The 15,004-nt window shown below is 46.5% G+C and overlaps 1 protein-coding gene across 2 annotated transcripts in view; it reads right to left on the bottom strand.

Moving 5' to 3' along the window:
* Window positions 1-13,672, bottom strand: part of gnai2b (guanine nucleotide binding protein (G protein), alpha inhibiting activity polypeptide 2b) — a 31,102-nt gene extending 17,430 nt beyond the window's left edge. For both annotated transcript variants that reach the window (XM_067258780.1, XM_067258811.1), the window contains exon 1: window positions 13,186-13,672. In XM_067258780.1, the coding sequence (XP_067114881.1) occupies window positions 13,186-13,303 (118 nt within the window). In that variant the 5' untranslated portion in view covers window positions 13,304-13,672. The remainder of the gene's footprint in view (window positions 1-13,185) is intronic.
* Window positions 13,673-15,004: the final 1,332 nt, after the last annotated feature.

Below are 15,004 nucleotides of genomic sequence, written 5' to 3'. Positions count from 1 at the left end.
GGCTGGCGTTCACAGGTAAAGTGTACACAATGGTATTTCACAGCTTCTTAAGCACGTTAAGTCGTACGGTACGTGTTCTTCAGTGTTCTGTATCCGGGCAGGCGGATGCAGCTGTGGAATTGATCCAGATATAGAAGCACGGGATAATGACAGAGCAGCAGTGGTCTGTTTCACCAGGGGCCCGACATCAGCCCTCTGGTTACCATGTCTGTCCTCCTACACAGGGTTTCAAAACATGGGGAAATACATTTTGGGCAGATATCTACAGTTTCCAATAGATCTATGAGGTCATATTTGCTTTGGAATAGTTTGAGGGAAATTGTGTCACAAAAGACATTTGCTTTTCAAACGGTTGCCCTTTTATCCTATTCCGCAATGAGCAAACATTTCCCAAAAGCATGTGAATGGCATTGCAACATTTTACTGAGGAATTGTGCCTGCCAAACCCTCCAACATGTCCACCGTCTACGGTTCTGGACCGACACAGACATCCTTGAGGTTCTGAGGAGCGGAGCGACAGATGTCCCTCAATGACAGTGGAGGGTCACAGTGTGAGCCAAGCAAAGAAAGCATGTCCGGATATGTCCTTTAAATGCGGCGAATTCAGCCCTGTTTGTTGGAGCGTGATGATACAGACACGGATCTAAACTAAGCAGCGATTCGGCAGCTCAGAAACCATGGTCGAGTATCAGACTGTGTAGCTGAGAGTTTTGCCTCTCATAACAGCCGGGAAGGTTTCTTTCTTAAATACACGGTTATAAACAAATATAAACAGAATACCATTGCCCATAATGAGCGGTTTTTATGTATGTATGTCAGCGAGCTTGCAAGCGTTACATAATGAATTCACGTCGCCCCAGGAAAAAGACATCTGTTTAATAATTACCCCAAAAGGCTTTAGAGATGGAAGATCTGGGCAAATTTTTCATTGGATTCACTGCTTATCTCTCTCCCCCCACCCCCCACCCCCCACCCCCGTCTGATCCGCCTCGTATGGCTCCCAGATGGGTCTGCAGCTAGCGCATGGCTGGAGCCCACATCCTCCTTGAAACGGTGAGCGGTCTGCGCCGACTGGGACTCCAGGAGAAGACCAGGGGGCGCAGAGGAGGCCCGGTGTCACCGAGCTCCTGTACATGCCAGCGTGAGACATGGCGTAGTTGTCAAGTCAGACGTCTGCCGATCCCTTCCTCCACGGCCGTGAGAGCAGGCCCGGCGCTGTCACACGCTGTGAGACCAGACCACTGTCACCAGACAGTGGTCAGACAGGGAAAGGCCTCTCGGAAATACCAGCGACAACACTGTCTCTCTCTCTTTCTCTCTCTCTCTCTCTCTCTCTCTCTCTCTCTCTCTCTCTCTCTCTCTCTCTCTCTCTCTCTCTCTCTCTCTCTATCTCTATCTCCCCTACTGATTACTTCTCTCTCTCTCTCTCTATCTCCCCTACTCTCTCTCTCTATCTCCCCTACTGATTACTCTCTCTCTCTCGCTCTCTCTCGCTCTCTCCCCTACTGATTACTCTCTCTCTCTCCTGCTCCCCAAACCCCCGTCCTCCATCGCAGCCACACTAAATCCTGCATTTCTCTCCACAGTTCCCCTGGCACCGTGATAAATTAACCATATGCCTCATTGGCAATTAGGGGCTCTCAACCCACTCAGAGTCAAGTAGCTGCTGATGGTGCAACAGGAGCCATTATGACAGTGGCTGAGCGATGCGTCTCTGTGTCTGATCGGCTCATGCCTCCACAGCGAGGAGGCAGAGGGGGAGGGTGTGGCTGGAAAACGCCCCGGGGGGGGGGGGGGGGGGGGGGGGGGTCATCCGAAACTGAAATACCACCACCACCTGCATCCAGGGCTCACAGCCACCTGGAGAGCAGACGGGAGGAGCTCTGCCGAAGACTCACACAGACCACCACAAACTCATAGAGACGCGCACGTGCGCGTGCTTACTCGCACGCAGGACTGAAAGGCTGCTTCGTAATCAGTTGAGATGGCAAGTATTTTTACATTTCGAGATTTGGGAGGGCATGACTGTCTATTGGTTGATTTGGACATCCATCCGTCGATACAGGTGCGAGTGGGAAACACAGTCCCGGTCCTCTGTGGTGGATTCAGCAAACAAGCTGTGTGTTGTTGACGGGGGATCTCTCTGAAGTGACCATCTATGAGACGAGGACTTCACCTTTTGCAGCCGTCACACAGTGTTGTTTGGGGGGCGGGAGACAGAGATTGATAGAGGGGGGAGAGAGAGAGGGATGGGGAGGGGAGAGGGAGGATGGGTGGGAGAGAGAGCGATGAGGGGGATTGAACACGTACTGTCCCTCCATCTCTTCATAATTTCACATTCAATCTGAAGTGATTCGTCATGGAGGTGACCTTGACAGAAACACCCTATTTATTTCTGCGTGCCCTCCTCCTCCTCTTATCCTCTTGGCATGTGGTGCACAGCTGCCTGCCAGACAGCGCTGGGGAGGGCAGGACAATGGAGGGGAAGCAGTTCCCCCACCGCCGAGATCTGCTCCTACTGAAAACCTGGCATACCAAACCTGGCAACCAAGGGTATGCAATTGGATGTCCTCATATCAAAGTTGGATAGAGAAGCTCACAAGAGCTAGAGAGTGGATTGGGAGGGAAAGTGGCGCCGAAAAAGATCTGCGACTGGCTCATTGTAGAGTGAAGAAGATCAGGGCAGAACTCTCTCTCTCTCTCTTCCACCCTCAACTCTCTACCCCTGTTTGCCTTAGGAAAGTGATTCACACACACATCCCTAGGCTGCCTTCATCCCTGCCTCCCTGGCCGTCTGGCCAACAGCACAACTATTCCAGGCAGCTGCCTGTCTACCCCCAGACCTACACTTACAGCACAACCACTCACAAACAAACACGCACACACACACACACACAGGTCCAGAGATCTACAGCTGTTGACATGACAAATCGTTTCAAAACATTTGAAAAGACCGAAGGAGCTGAGAGGTGCTAGGAGAGTTGACTATGTTAGATACTATAGTGCCTGGTTAGAGAGTGGGTTTTTATTTAAGGTTATTTAAGGGTTGTTTGGGAAAATGCAACGGACGAGAGGGAGAGCCAGGCTTTACATGACCCTTTCATTCATCTGCTGTTCAAGAAGCCGAACCCAGCAATTATGAAACAAATACATGAATTGACTCTTCAGAACGTCCAACATAGACAGGGCGGGAGTACAGAAATCCTTTACCATTACAGCTAATGGATTGCTGTTAAACACACTACAGAGTAATTGCATGGTGGAGCTGATTGTAAAGTGCATTCCACTTAAAGGTAGGCACTGTTTTTGAAAGGCCAAATGCCTGAAATAGCAGCTTGGTTCCTCTGTGCAGTGAGAGAGCATTATTCAGTGTGTATCTGTGACAACCAGCCCAGGATATGCTGAATGTTCGAGTGTGAAAGAGCTTGATAGCGTGAGCCTGTGATGTTCACCACAGTCATTACACTTTACTACATACTGCTAGACCAGAGCTATTCTTGATAGCGGAATCATTTCGAATTGTGGAACAGACATCTGCAGATGCAAGACAGAGCATAAGAAGAGCGTCTTATAGGAAGTGATGTCATTCAAGAGGCACAGCTCCCTTGGTTCTTGTGGTCGGTGATTACACGCGAGTAAGTGTAGTGCGTCGGCACTGTGCTGATGATGCATATATGTTGAGGCGGGGTGTGCGTTTGTGTATGAGATTGTGTGTGTGTGTGAGGGCGTTCTGCTGAGAGTGTATTATTAGACAGCAAGGAGTTTTTTTGAACAGCCATCAGGGCGGGGAGTGCGGACGATGGAACAACAAGAGGCTCCGGGGTCCTGCAGCGAGTTTCTGCTGGAAGCAAACAGGTCAGCAACAGCAGGGGCTCATGTTGGCATCCTTGAATCCTTTGACCACATCCGACTCTCCTGCTGTGGGAGGTATGTTCGCCCAGCTGAGCACCACAGCAGGAACTGGAGCACCCTCGCCACCATCACCAAGCCTTCCGAGGAACACCGAGACAGGAGCCAGTATCCCATGGTCTAACCTGACTGACTGACTCTGGCTGCATGGCGACCTCAGGCGAGTGGTGGCGTGTGTGATCTGGTGGAGACGGGAGGACGGGTGGGGGGCAGGGTGTGTGCGTGTGTGAGGGAAGAGGCGGTGGGGGGGGGGGGGGGGGGGGGGTTCAGTGTGCTTATCCTGAACATCCTCCCAGTCACACACAGCAGCAGCATGCACCACGCCGGCCTAGAAACACCACACACTCCGGCTGGTATCCATGGCTACCACACCCCCACGATGCTCTCTACTTATACAAAGGGAAGGACGTGGACACACACTCACGTACGCGCACCCATACCCATCCACACCCCCACCGATAGACAAATACACACACACACACACACAATCATACAAAAGGCCTGGAGAGTAATAGCCTTTCCAATCCCACTAGATAAAGATGCAACAACAGGTCCCTGGAGAAAAACAGTGATGAAACAGTGATGAAACAGTGTGTGCCTGGAAGGTCACTGTGCTTTCTGGGAACAGGGGGCCTCTGTCTGCACCACCAGCATCATAAATCTGTGTAAACACACCGTTCCTCCTGTTTTTTTCTCCTCTCTACTGATCTATTAGGCATGGCCTCTCTGTCACTGTGGGGAGCTGTGTTTGTGTGTCTGCTACTCAGAACCCTGCCCCCCAGAGGGAAGCTTCTTGAAAGGAAGACTGATAAGAACAACAGGCTCGGCACATCAATGACTTGTCTTCCCGCAGTCTCCCTCCTCGGGGACTGGATCTGACAAGGCCACAGCCCCGGCATCAGTGGAAGCGACTGTAACAGCGGACGGAACGTTCCGGAACTCCTGATGTGGTGGCAGCAACACCACTAGAGGCAGAGCAGACGTCTGATCATTAGGCTGGGCCTTCCAGGCAGTGTGAAGTATGTGCTGGTAATGAAAGGTCAATAAACTATCACTTACGAACGATCGATATGAGGTTTGATAGACCTCGGAACAGATGAGATACCTTCATGTCTCGGCCCGTCTCGACCCCCTTCTCTCCAGACACACAGGGGTGGAGCAAGCCAACCACCTCCAACACACGCCCGTGTAAAGTTCTACACGACGACACTGGCGACTGGTGCTACACATCATTTACAACCACTAGATTCAGTCCTGTGCGATAATCTGCATGAGCATGACCGCCATAACTTACTTATGTCCACAATCGACAACTCATGCGACACCATGATCTACAGTGGGTGTTTGCACTGTGTCAAACGGTGGCAGTTAACATGATCTGTGAAGGCTGAATGATCAGACTTCTCACGGACTACAACGGCCGCGACCGAAGAATCTTAGGCTTTGGGAGGACCGAGTTATAAAACGAGGGAACGTATTCCATCTGTCGATTTCAGAATGGAGAACTGAAGCGGCTGCTATGAAAAGCAGGGCAGCGCTGATCGCTGCAGTAGTGAAATCTCTCCAGTGGCAGATTTTCACTTTGAGGCAGAGCCACACAGGAGAACCAGATTGCTGTAAGAGAAAAACGGGGATTACAGTAGGTGGGAGTGCTGTTATGGGACAAACAACAGAGGTAACTAGTCTTAGCATGTACTGTTAGCTTCATCAAGACCTGAGAACTATAGCACAACCGTCATGGTTCTATATAAAGACACCCTCTGGGAGGGGGCAAACTGGACGGTTTTGCCCCTTCATTTTAGGGTATGTGAGGTGAGATGATTTGGTGCCAAACTAAAAACAGTGTGTATCCTAGTTCCTAGACACATACAGTAGAGCACCCTGCACTGGAGAAGAACTGGAAACATCAGAGTCCTTCAGTAGCTAATCACACATTTGAGACGGCTGGATTCCTCTTAATTAATCATTAATAAGATCTCAGGGCCTTTACAGTATATAACTGTGGAGCTGCTACAAACAACGTCCAAAGAGAGACTCTACAGTCTGACCACGTTATTCTCCGGCTTTCACAGACTAAATGTGATATCTCAATCCATCTGGAAATAAGACAATTATCTCGAGGTGAAGCCTAGTTAATGGGATTCTGGTCTCTCCTTCAATCCGTCTCAATCGTTAAATTAATAAAATATTCTTTCTGATTTGGAGCAAGCAGATTACTACTGTGTTTGGGAGATGGACGAGGACTGTTGACGTCAGAGCAGGGTGACTACAATGATCCAATCACGGAGGGATTGCACTGTCATTGTTCTGCTGTCACTGAACAGATCCAATCACACATTGGAGACCTTGACTTCAGATGTGATTATGTGACATCGGTTGGATGTCATGGTGCGAGAGAGGGAGAGGTGGAGACGAGAAAAGAGGGGGGGGGGGGGTGACCAGATGCCGGTTTCTCCAGCTGAGTTGGAACCGCACAGGGAGCTAGGATGGTGAGGTACCTGGTGCTCACCACCACCTGACTCAGTCTGGATGACATCATGATCGTCTAGCCGAGATGAGTCCTGCAAACACATCCCACACAGAAACAAACTCGTGTCTCTCCGTCGGCACAGGCAGGGCCGAGGTCCAGTAGATAGCAGCTGTGGCTGGCACGGCCGCTGCTGCTGCGGTGCTGAACAATCATAGACCAAGGGGTTTGTGACCCGAGACCTCCCTACAGCTGTAATAATCGGCTTGGCTGGAAATTCATTTTCGGGCACTTCAAAAGACAGCCCTGCTTCGTTTATAAGGTCTTAACAGGGTGGCCTTTACTTGCACTGCAGGGGTTGGCGGGATTGTTAATGGTCCGGAGAGAGTAGAAACGGCTCCTTAACAGCCCTGGAACTCTGTCACCGTGAATCATGGCTGGAAGAAATGCCCCCAGTCCAACCCCTCCTCCACACACATGTGCACAGAGTCCCATTCACATGCAGCCAGCTCTTCAGCCTCACAAACACCTCCGGATCTGTGCCTAGCCTGGGCTTGGTTGATGGTTGCTTCTCTCTTCATTTTGCAGCCTTCAAATCGGATCAGTCTCTCCGCAGCCAGTTTTAATATCTTCTAACTAACGCCTGAAGTCAAGTACTCTTGACTCATAAAAAATACAGAGGAGAGAGAGAAACTTCCTAAATAATGAACTCCTCTCTGCCCAGACCTTTATCCTGGGCAGTGCCTCAGACATATATGAATGAAGGCTGAATACATCAAACTGCTCTAATGAGACTTGTGTTTTAAAGTCACTGTGTTCTCTGGTTGCCTCTCCACATCTAAATGATGTTCTATGCAGGACTTCCGCGTGGCCCCTGCTACCTGACTGTGGTCCCTGGGGTCCTCTCCCTGTCTATCTCTGCTGACGATGCAGATACAAGGCTGCTTACACAGTCTGGAGATACTGCTGTGCACAACCAAACGATAGTTTCCACACAAAGGCTTCCAGAAAAGACTTCCAGTCAGCATTAGGTGGCTTCCTCTCTGGAACGGAAGGCACACAGTCAAGGCTCGGGGTAAGGTCCTCAGTGCCGTGTCGAAATGTGTTGTTTGACCTAACCAGAGCCGACTGTCATCTCCAGCTCAACCTACACAGGTCCCCTGCATTGAGACGAAAATTGACCCGTTTTTACTTGGCCAGACCCATGCAAACAAGCACCGTGAGAGACTACAACGACTGCAGCTTCCAAACTACCAATCAGTGTTGCTCTGACATCCATCCATGTGACTGAGGTCACAGCTGTGCTCTGTCGCCACACTAGACGATGAAGCAGTCTGAAGCAGAGCCGATGTCTGGAGCTCTGATCCCCGTCTCCCCACTGCAAACGGAGCTTCCACCAGGCCTGGAGGCCCAGAGCATGGATGAGAGGAGATCGCCTTGGGGGAAAACATGGTCGCACAGCCATCCTCAACCACAAACTGTAATCAGTACAAAACTCCTAAGGTTTACTTTGACTCTCCCTCTCTCTCTCCAACACCATCCAAACCTCACACCCACAAAGAGTCATAAACAACAAGCCTGTCACAGGCAGTAGTTAGACTTCGCATGACTCATGGTATCCTGCAACCACGTACTTGCACACACTGACACACACCCCAAATACATACACACACACCAAATACACACACACACAGTAAAAACACCCACGTTCGAGGAAGCTATAAAAGATGTGGCAGCAGATGGCCCACAAACTTTCCGGACTGGAGTCTGCTCAGGACTCAAGTACGATGATCACTTATTAGAGCATGTTCGTCAGCTGACAAGTAGGTCCACCACCTAGCCATCCTACTGTAGAAGAGACAGACTGGGTTCTGCTGTACATGTGTGATGGAGACGAAGGCAGCGCAGCTGTCTGCAGGCCTGGAGTGGATAATCGGGAGAATCGGGAGAGTTCCCGGTGGGCCGCTTCACTTTTGGGCTGGTGGGCCGCTTCACTTTTGGGCCGGTCGAGGATTCTTTTTTTTTTGACATTTGTCACGTTAGTCTATCTTCTCTTAAAGTAGGCTACACACGTTCCGCATTCTGACACCGCAGCCTCTGCATGGGTTGTACCATGTGAGGGAGTTCTCCCCTCCCAAATAGAGTTGGTTGGGTCCATAGCCCGTTACCGATAGCTGGACCGGGTGGCCCTACCTTAACGATACGTGTCAGGGAGGATGGATGGGAGCAGGGCCGGAGTGATGGCATCATTAGACAAGGTTTTACCAATTGAAAAATGTCTATGTTTATTTTACATAAAGCTCAAAAAACTATTTTACGCTCAAATAATGGCCAGCATTTTTCGCTCGCATTAACTGTGGAAGTCCCTATCTTGCATCAAACCCATACGTCCTAGGGCTAAGCCCCGAATGGGCTAAGCCCCGAATGTTTACAACGTCTGGCTCCGTGCCTGATTAACACTCGGATCGTTAAGCAAAAATTGTATCAATATAAAAAATACGATCCCTTTCTGTAATCATGATACCCCCCAGAAAAGTTCACTGCACCCCCAGCCAAAGCAGGCTGCATCCGGCCCTGTTTGGTATACAAAGAAAAGTGGTCCGGTCTTGGGCCTGAAACTCCCGGGCTGAAAGGTGGCCCCACTCCGGCCCTGGGATGTCACGCATTCATTTAGCAGGTGCTTTCTTCCAAAGCAACCTCCACTACAAGGATTTGAACCTGCAACTACTTGATCTGCAGTCTGTACACTATCCATGTTGAAAAAAAGAGTGACCTGGATTGACTCTCCAAAAAAACGATCCCTCACCAGCTGTCTCACCACATAAAGGTCCCAGACAAACTTCCTTCGGTATAATAAAGAAGCCTATTCTCAAAATAGCCTCTAAATGTGTGGTTGGTTAGTTGTTTAGAAGGAGCAGAGAGAAGAGATGAGATTAACATGACATCAACGGCTGTTGCATCGATGTCACAGCACAGCTAGGGCCTACTCCAATGTGGTGCTGCAGACACAATGTCCCAGAGGTAATGGCGTGTGTGTCTTTGTGTGGGTGTGCGTGTGTGTTTAAGTGTGTATATCTTGATATTGAGGAAGTGTGTTCTTAACATCACAACTATTTCCAACCTCCAGCTCTCAGACGTGTCATTCTGAAGTCAGCAGAAGTGGGCCCGCCAGGGCTGACCTTTCGTGGCACCGCTACCGATTTCTGAAGAATCTAAATGTTCTCCCCCAAACACAAACATAGTACTTTACATTAGGGCTGGGCGATATATCGAATATTAGCGATAATATCGCAATAATTTTGACGAAGATGTCAATTGTGAAAATATTGTGAATATCGAATATATATTTTTTTTTAATGCTGGTCCTTGTGTTGCTTGTGTTTTAAGATCACCGTCTGGCTGTTCACACACACACACACAGACACACACAAACACACACACACAGACACTGTCTGTGCACATGCACAAACTGATAATTGCACACGCAAAGGCACTCTCTTTTGCTCTCTTTTTGTCCTGTCACATAGGGACCTCTGCGTGAATTGTTCCATGTAAGGTCCATTTTGTTAAGTTGCAAGTAACATGTTATGGCAACTGCTTAAATTTGCACATTTTGTACTTTGTAACAATAGCTGTTCTATCTACATTTACATTTAGTTATTTAGCAGACGCTCTTATCCAGAGCGACTTACAGTAAGTACAGGGACATTCCCCCCGAGGCAAGTAGGGTGAAGTGCCTTGCCCATGGACACAACGCCATTTGGCATGGCCGGTAATCGAACTGGCAACCTTCTGATTACTAGCCCGACTCCCTCACCACTCAGCCACCTGAATCCCATCTAAATTGTTTTTGTTGTTTTTTAATGGTGGCAAAAGAAAATCATGGTTTTTTATTATTTAAATGCAAATGCAAACATATCGAGATATATATCGAATATCGTAAAAATTTTCAATATTGAGATATATCTTTTTTTTATATATCGCCCAGCCCTACTGAACATAGAAACAACTGACACTGTCCCAGATGGAAGATATCTGTCCAAACTGGCTTAGGTCTAAAGTATATCCGAGACCTGTGTTCATACCCATCCTTTCTATGACAAGATTCAGGTGTGGGAGAGGCAGACAGTTATTTTCCGACAGGAAACTATTTGGTGTGTAAACACTGATACCGATCACATAACCTACCTGTGTAAACTGTCCCCTACTCAGAAGCCATAGTCAACCATAGTTCTGGCAAATAACCTTATAGTTCATAGTACACATGATTACCTATTCATGCTGCTCTTCATACAATGCCTGTAGCAGTTGCAGAGAGCTCAACCTCCTCAAGCTCAATCTCCCTATTCTAAACCGTTTGTAAAACCGTGTGTGAGCTCAAAACACTGGCTCTTCTAGGTTTCACTTCAGAATATATACCTATCTGTATTTTGGGCTAAACTGTTGGCATGCCATTGTGACTCAGACTCTGGGGAACTTTCACACCTTGTAGCTCAGGCAACCCAACCCTGGGTCAGAGGCAGCCAGTCCAATTAAAAGGATTGACATCTCCAATTCATGCATAAGTGGCTTGAGTCTTTTGGTAAACTCGTTAAGTGGTCTGGCTCTTTCTTTGCTAGCACATTTAAACTTCTTCCCACCTACACAATCCACTCTGCAAGTCCTCGACTAAACCTAAGGAAAACTCGAAATAATCTTAATCCAAAATCTGCATTTTCTTTTCGATTTTTTAAACATTTGTCAGACTTATATTACTATTCTTAACAATGAAAAACCTAGGCAAGCCTTGGGTATGTTCAGGAGCTTCAGATGATTCTAAACTCATAATCCTTTTTTAATCTTAAAAATTAAGGGTATGTTCAACTAGAAAGTTAGACATTGATAACAAGAACAGGATGTTAGCCAGAAACCACAGAAAGAGAATGTTCTATCTGTCCCTTCTAAGAAAAAGAAAAAGTGCATTTGCACCTTTGTAAGTGCATTTGTACCTTTGTAAGAACACATTACTTACATTGAATTAATCCAAGTCCACTAACCGTGAGAGACCAGGTTCATGGTTAACTGCTTTCCCCTGCACTTAGCTTCCCTGTCCTTTATTTGATAAGAATTGGATTAACCAGATTCTAGAACTCCATGCTTCGTAGGAGCAGGAAAAACACAACTAGAGTACAGATACAAAAAAAGAAATATAGAGTATCAATTAGTTGATACTCAATTTGAGCTGTTGGTAGGGCCATGCACTGATATTCACAAAAAATGACAATTTCCATTCTGAAATATCTGACTGCTACTTCTCACATTCTTTCCTTGTTCATAATCCTATTTCTGGTTCTCATACTCTTTATTTTCTAGGTCAAATGTGACTTTTTCCGCATTATTCCCAAAGGGAAGGTGTGGTATTTTGCTGAATTAGTTCTCTGTCACTGTTGCTCTGCTTGCTCAGTGAGAAGCTGTCACATCTGTCCTCTCACGGTGAGAATGAGCCGTCACACAGAGCAGCTCTCACTGCCCACCCAGCAGCCCTGTCGCTGGGGGAGGGGGGCAGGGGAGAGGGGGGGGGGGGGGCAGCTCCATCTCTTATGGAGCCAAATAAAATCTTTCTTTATTGACACAGAAGTGACTGTGATGGTGACAGAGATAATAGCCACTACAGTTAAGGGAATGTGTTTTCAACGCTGGGGAGGTTGCTTTCATTACACAACTCAAAATGACATGTATTTCAACTCTGACTGTATAGTAGTGAGAAACCAAAGACATAGGATGGTGATATTAGTTCAATATTTTGTTACTGTTCCTTAGTCTTCACTCTCTGACACACATATGCACTTCCACGCACACAAAGACCCACACTTACAATCAAACCCCTACACTTGTATTTACATACGACAGGCCCAAAATAATACATTCAACTCCTGAACTCTAAGAAAAAAAAATCTGACTGTGTGACACAGCAGAAGTGGAAATGTGCTTGGAACACCAATTCGGAAAGGATTACCCATAGGACAGGTTTGAACTAGGAAAACGTGAGGAACAACTGGGCAAGCTGGCTCCAGATGACTGCTTTTATCAGCTGAGAAATGTATTTCTCCTTTCTATCCTGAAGCAGCTAAGAGAGAAGGGAGTAGGAAAGAGAGAGAGTTTGTGTGTGTGTGTGTGTGTGTGTGTGTGTGTGTGTGTGTGTGTGTGTGTGTGTGTGTGTGTGTGTGTGTGTGTGTGTGTGTGTGTGTGTGTGTGTGTGTGTGTGTGTGTGTGTGTGAGGGCATGTTTGATGGATCTCAGCACTGCAGAGCAGAAGTGTGTCTATATAGTCTACCAATGGAGAGGTGATCTGAATGATTAACATTCAAATAAGATTTCTCACGGTCGGGGTAAAGCACACCGATTTAGCACTAGTAGCTTCTATCAAACCAATTCCTGATTGCAATCACCATGTTGCAGTTATCAGTAATTATGGCTGACAAGTCAAAGTCCGACAAGCAGTGACATGATATAAATTGAAACCATGGTAATTATATAAATAGATTATTTTCTTGATGTTAAGCATGTAGTACTTGAGTAATTACCCATGACTCGTACTAGCCAGTCAGTCACCTTTTAGCTTGAGGGGGGCATAATATTCTAGAAACCAACAACCGGTGGAACAGATAATAACATGACTAGTCGCCTTACCAGGTAAATACAAGGATTGAATATCTTATTACAATGCTGGTTAAGGTTATCAAGCCGTTGCCATTGCCTGTGTGAAAACAGATGTAATTTGTCAACGCAGACATGAATGTTTCCCAATACACCAAATAAAAACAGCATACCCAGTAAGAGCAGTTTCACTTCCCTCGCTGCCTTCTCTCCGTCCTCGCGGAGGTTTTTATCAATCATCTTTGATCTCTCCGCGGCCGCTTTATCTTCTGCACTCACTGTGCAACCCATTGCTCCAAAAGCGCGCCCTGGAGACTTGCACAAAAAGCCTGCAATGGTTGGTTTTTATTGTTTAATATGCTAGGAAAGAATTGACAATACGACGTCCCTCCTGGCTCCTTCGAGAGGCAAAAGTGTTCGTAGTTCAATAAATCAATTCAGTAAATTCAAACGGACTACGCGTAAAGAGTCTCCTGTCGGAATCATGAAAGTTAATAGCACAAATGGTGTCCTTTTTGAGGATACTAAAGACTACCTCAAAGGCAACAGAAAGTAACTTTACTAAATCGCATTACTAGGAATCAATCATGGCCTATACAGTCGGATGTCCACCGATAATAATCCAATCTGGCGGTGTGCTCGCTTTAAAATGAAGGTAACGAAGTCAGTCTGATATAATGTATCCCAGTCAATTTGCTGCTCCAAGTCTGCATACAGTAACCTACACTATCAGTCGGCTCGAAGATCTCTGTTGGTCAGTCCAACCTGACGTTCTCCGCGGCGTAGGCTACAATAAAGTATCCTCCTCCTATTGGCCTGTATAGGCAGTGGTAGTTTTCGTAGGCTTTCACCGCTTGGAGAACGCTGTGATCTGTTGCGAATGTAGAAAGTAACCAAGACTCATAGAGGCATATTCCAGCCTCAGATTCATCTTATAACACTATCGCCATGCTCATCTGCTTTTTAGAAACTTGGGATGGGTCAAGGTGAGAATATCAAGCAACAGAGAACTAGTGAAAATACATTCATCATAAAGGCTTCTGTTGTTACTGAAAATTATTTGGAATTGTATCCTACACAGGGAGGAAATAATGTTAGGAAAATGCTATGTAATAAATGGAATAGAAGCACTATGTTCACAACAATAATAACATATTATGTAATACTGGAATGTACAGTATGTTTTCAAGATAAAAGTACACCAATTCAGTGCCAAGTAATCGTCACGTTGAACTGTCGACGAGCACTGCAGGTTGTTATCCTCCCAGAAATTGTAAAGCGTATTAATTGCGCCCTCGTGTGATGGAGAAACGAATCTCGTCCTACGAGATAAATGGAAGAACCCTCTATGTGCGTTGAAAAACATAAAATAAATAGTGACTAAGGGTTACTGTGTATTTCGTGAATTAAAATAATTATCCATAGCGTAGGCTACGTTATGAAATAATAATTTTACACATGCTGAATCGTTTTTCATTTAGACAAGCCATGACTGGAACATGCCATTTTCCCTAGATGAACTGTAAGACCGCCTTCTCCATGTTCTGGTGTTAATAGATTCCACACTGGATCTAGGTCAACATAACCTGCAGGTTATCTCATCAGAGAAAGATGAGGAAAAAAAGAGAGTAGTGCAGGTCATAAAGATCATGTGTGTGTTTGCTTTACCTCACATCCATTTGTACTTAATGTGTGTTTGTGGTAATCACTTGACAAACTGGTCTGTTTATCTTAAAGGCGCTACACAGTGGCGGATCTAAGGGGTGGCATTTTTTTAAATGTATTTAGCAGTCGCTTTTATCCAAAGCGAGAGCTTTACAAAAGTGCATAGGTCACTGATTATAACAACGAGATAGCCCCAAACATTGCGGGTATCCAAAACATGAAGCATGCATTGTGAAAAACCAAATAAGTCCCAAAGGGAAGAACCAAAATATTATTTGTACATTACAGAACATTTCAATAAATAATATTAATGTTACTGTTTACTTT

The sequence above is a fragment of the Osmerus mordax genome, chromosome 1 (assembly GCF_038355195.1).
Source record: "Osmerus mordax isolate fOsmMor3 chromosome 1, fOsmMor3.pri, whole genome shotgun sequence".
Lineage (NCBI taxonomy): Eukaryota > Metazoa > Chordata > Actinopteri > Osmeriformes > Osmeridae > Osmerus > Osmerus mordax.
Note: the sequence above shows the minus strand (reverse complement) of the source record. Positions and strands in the feature narration are given on the sequence as shown.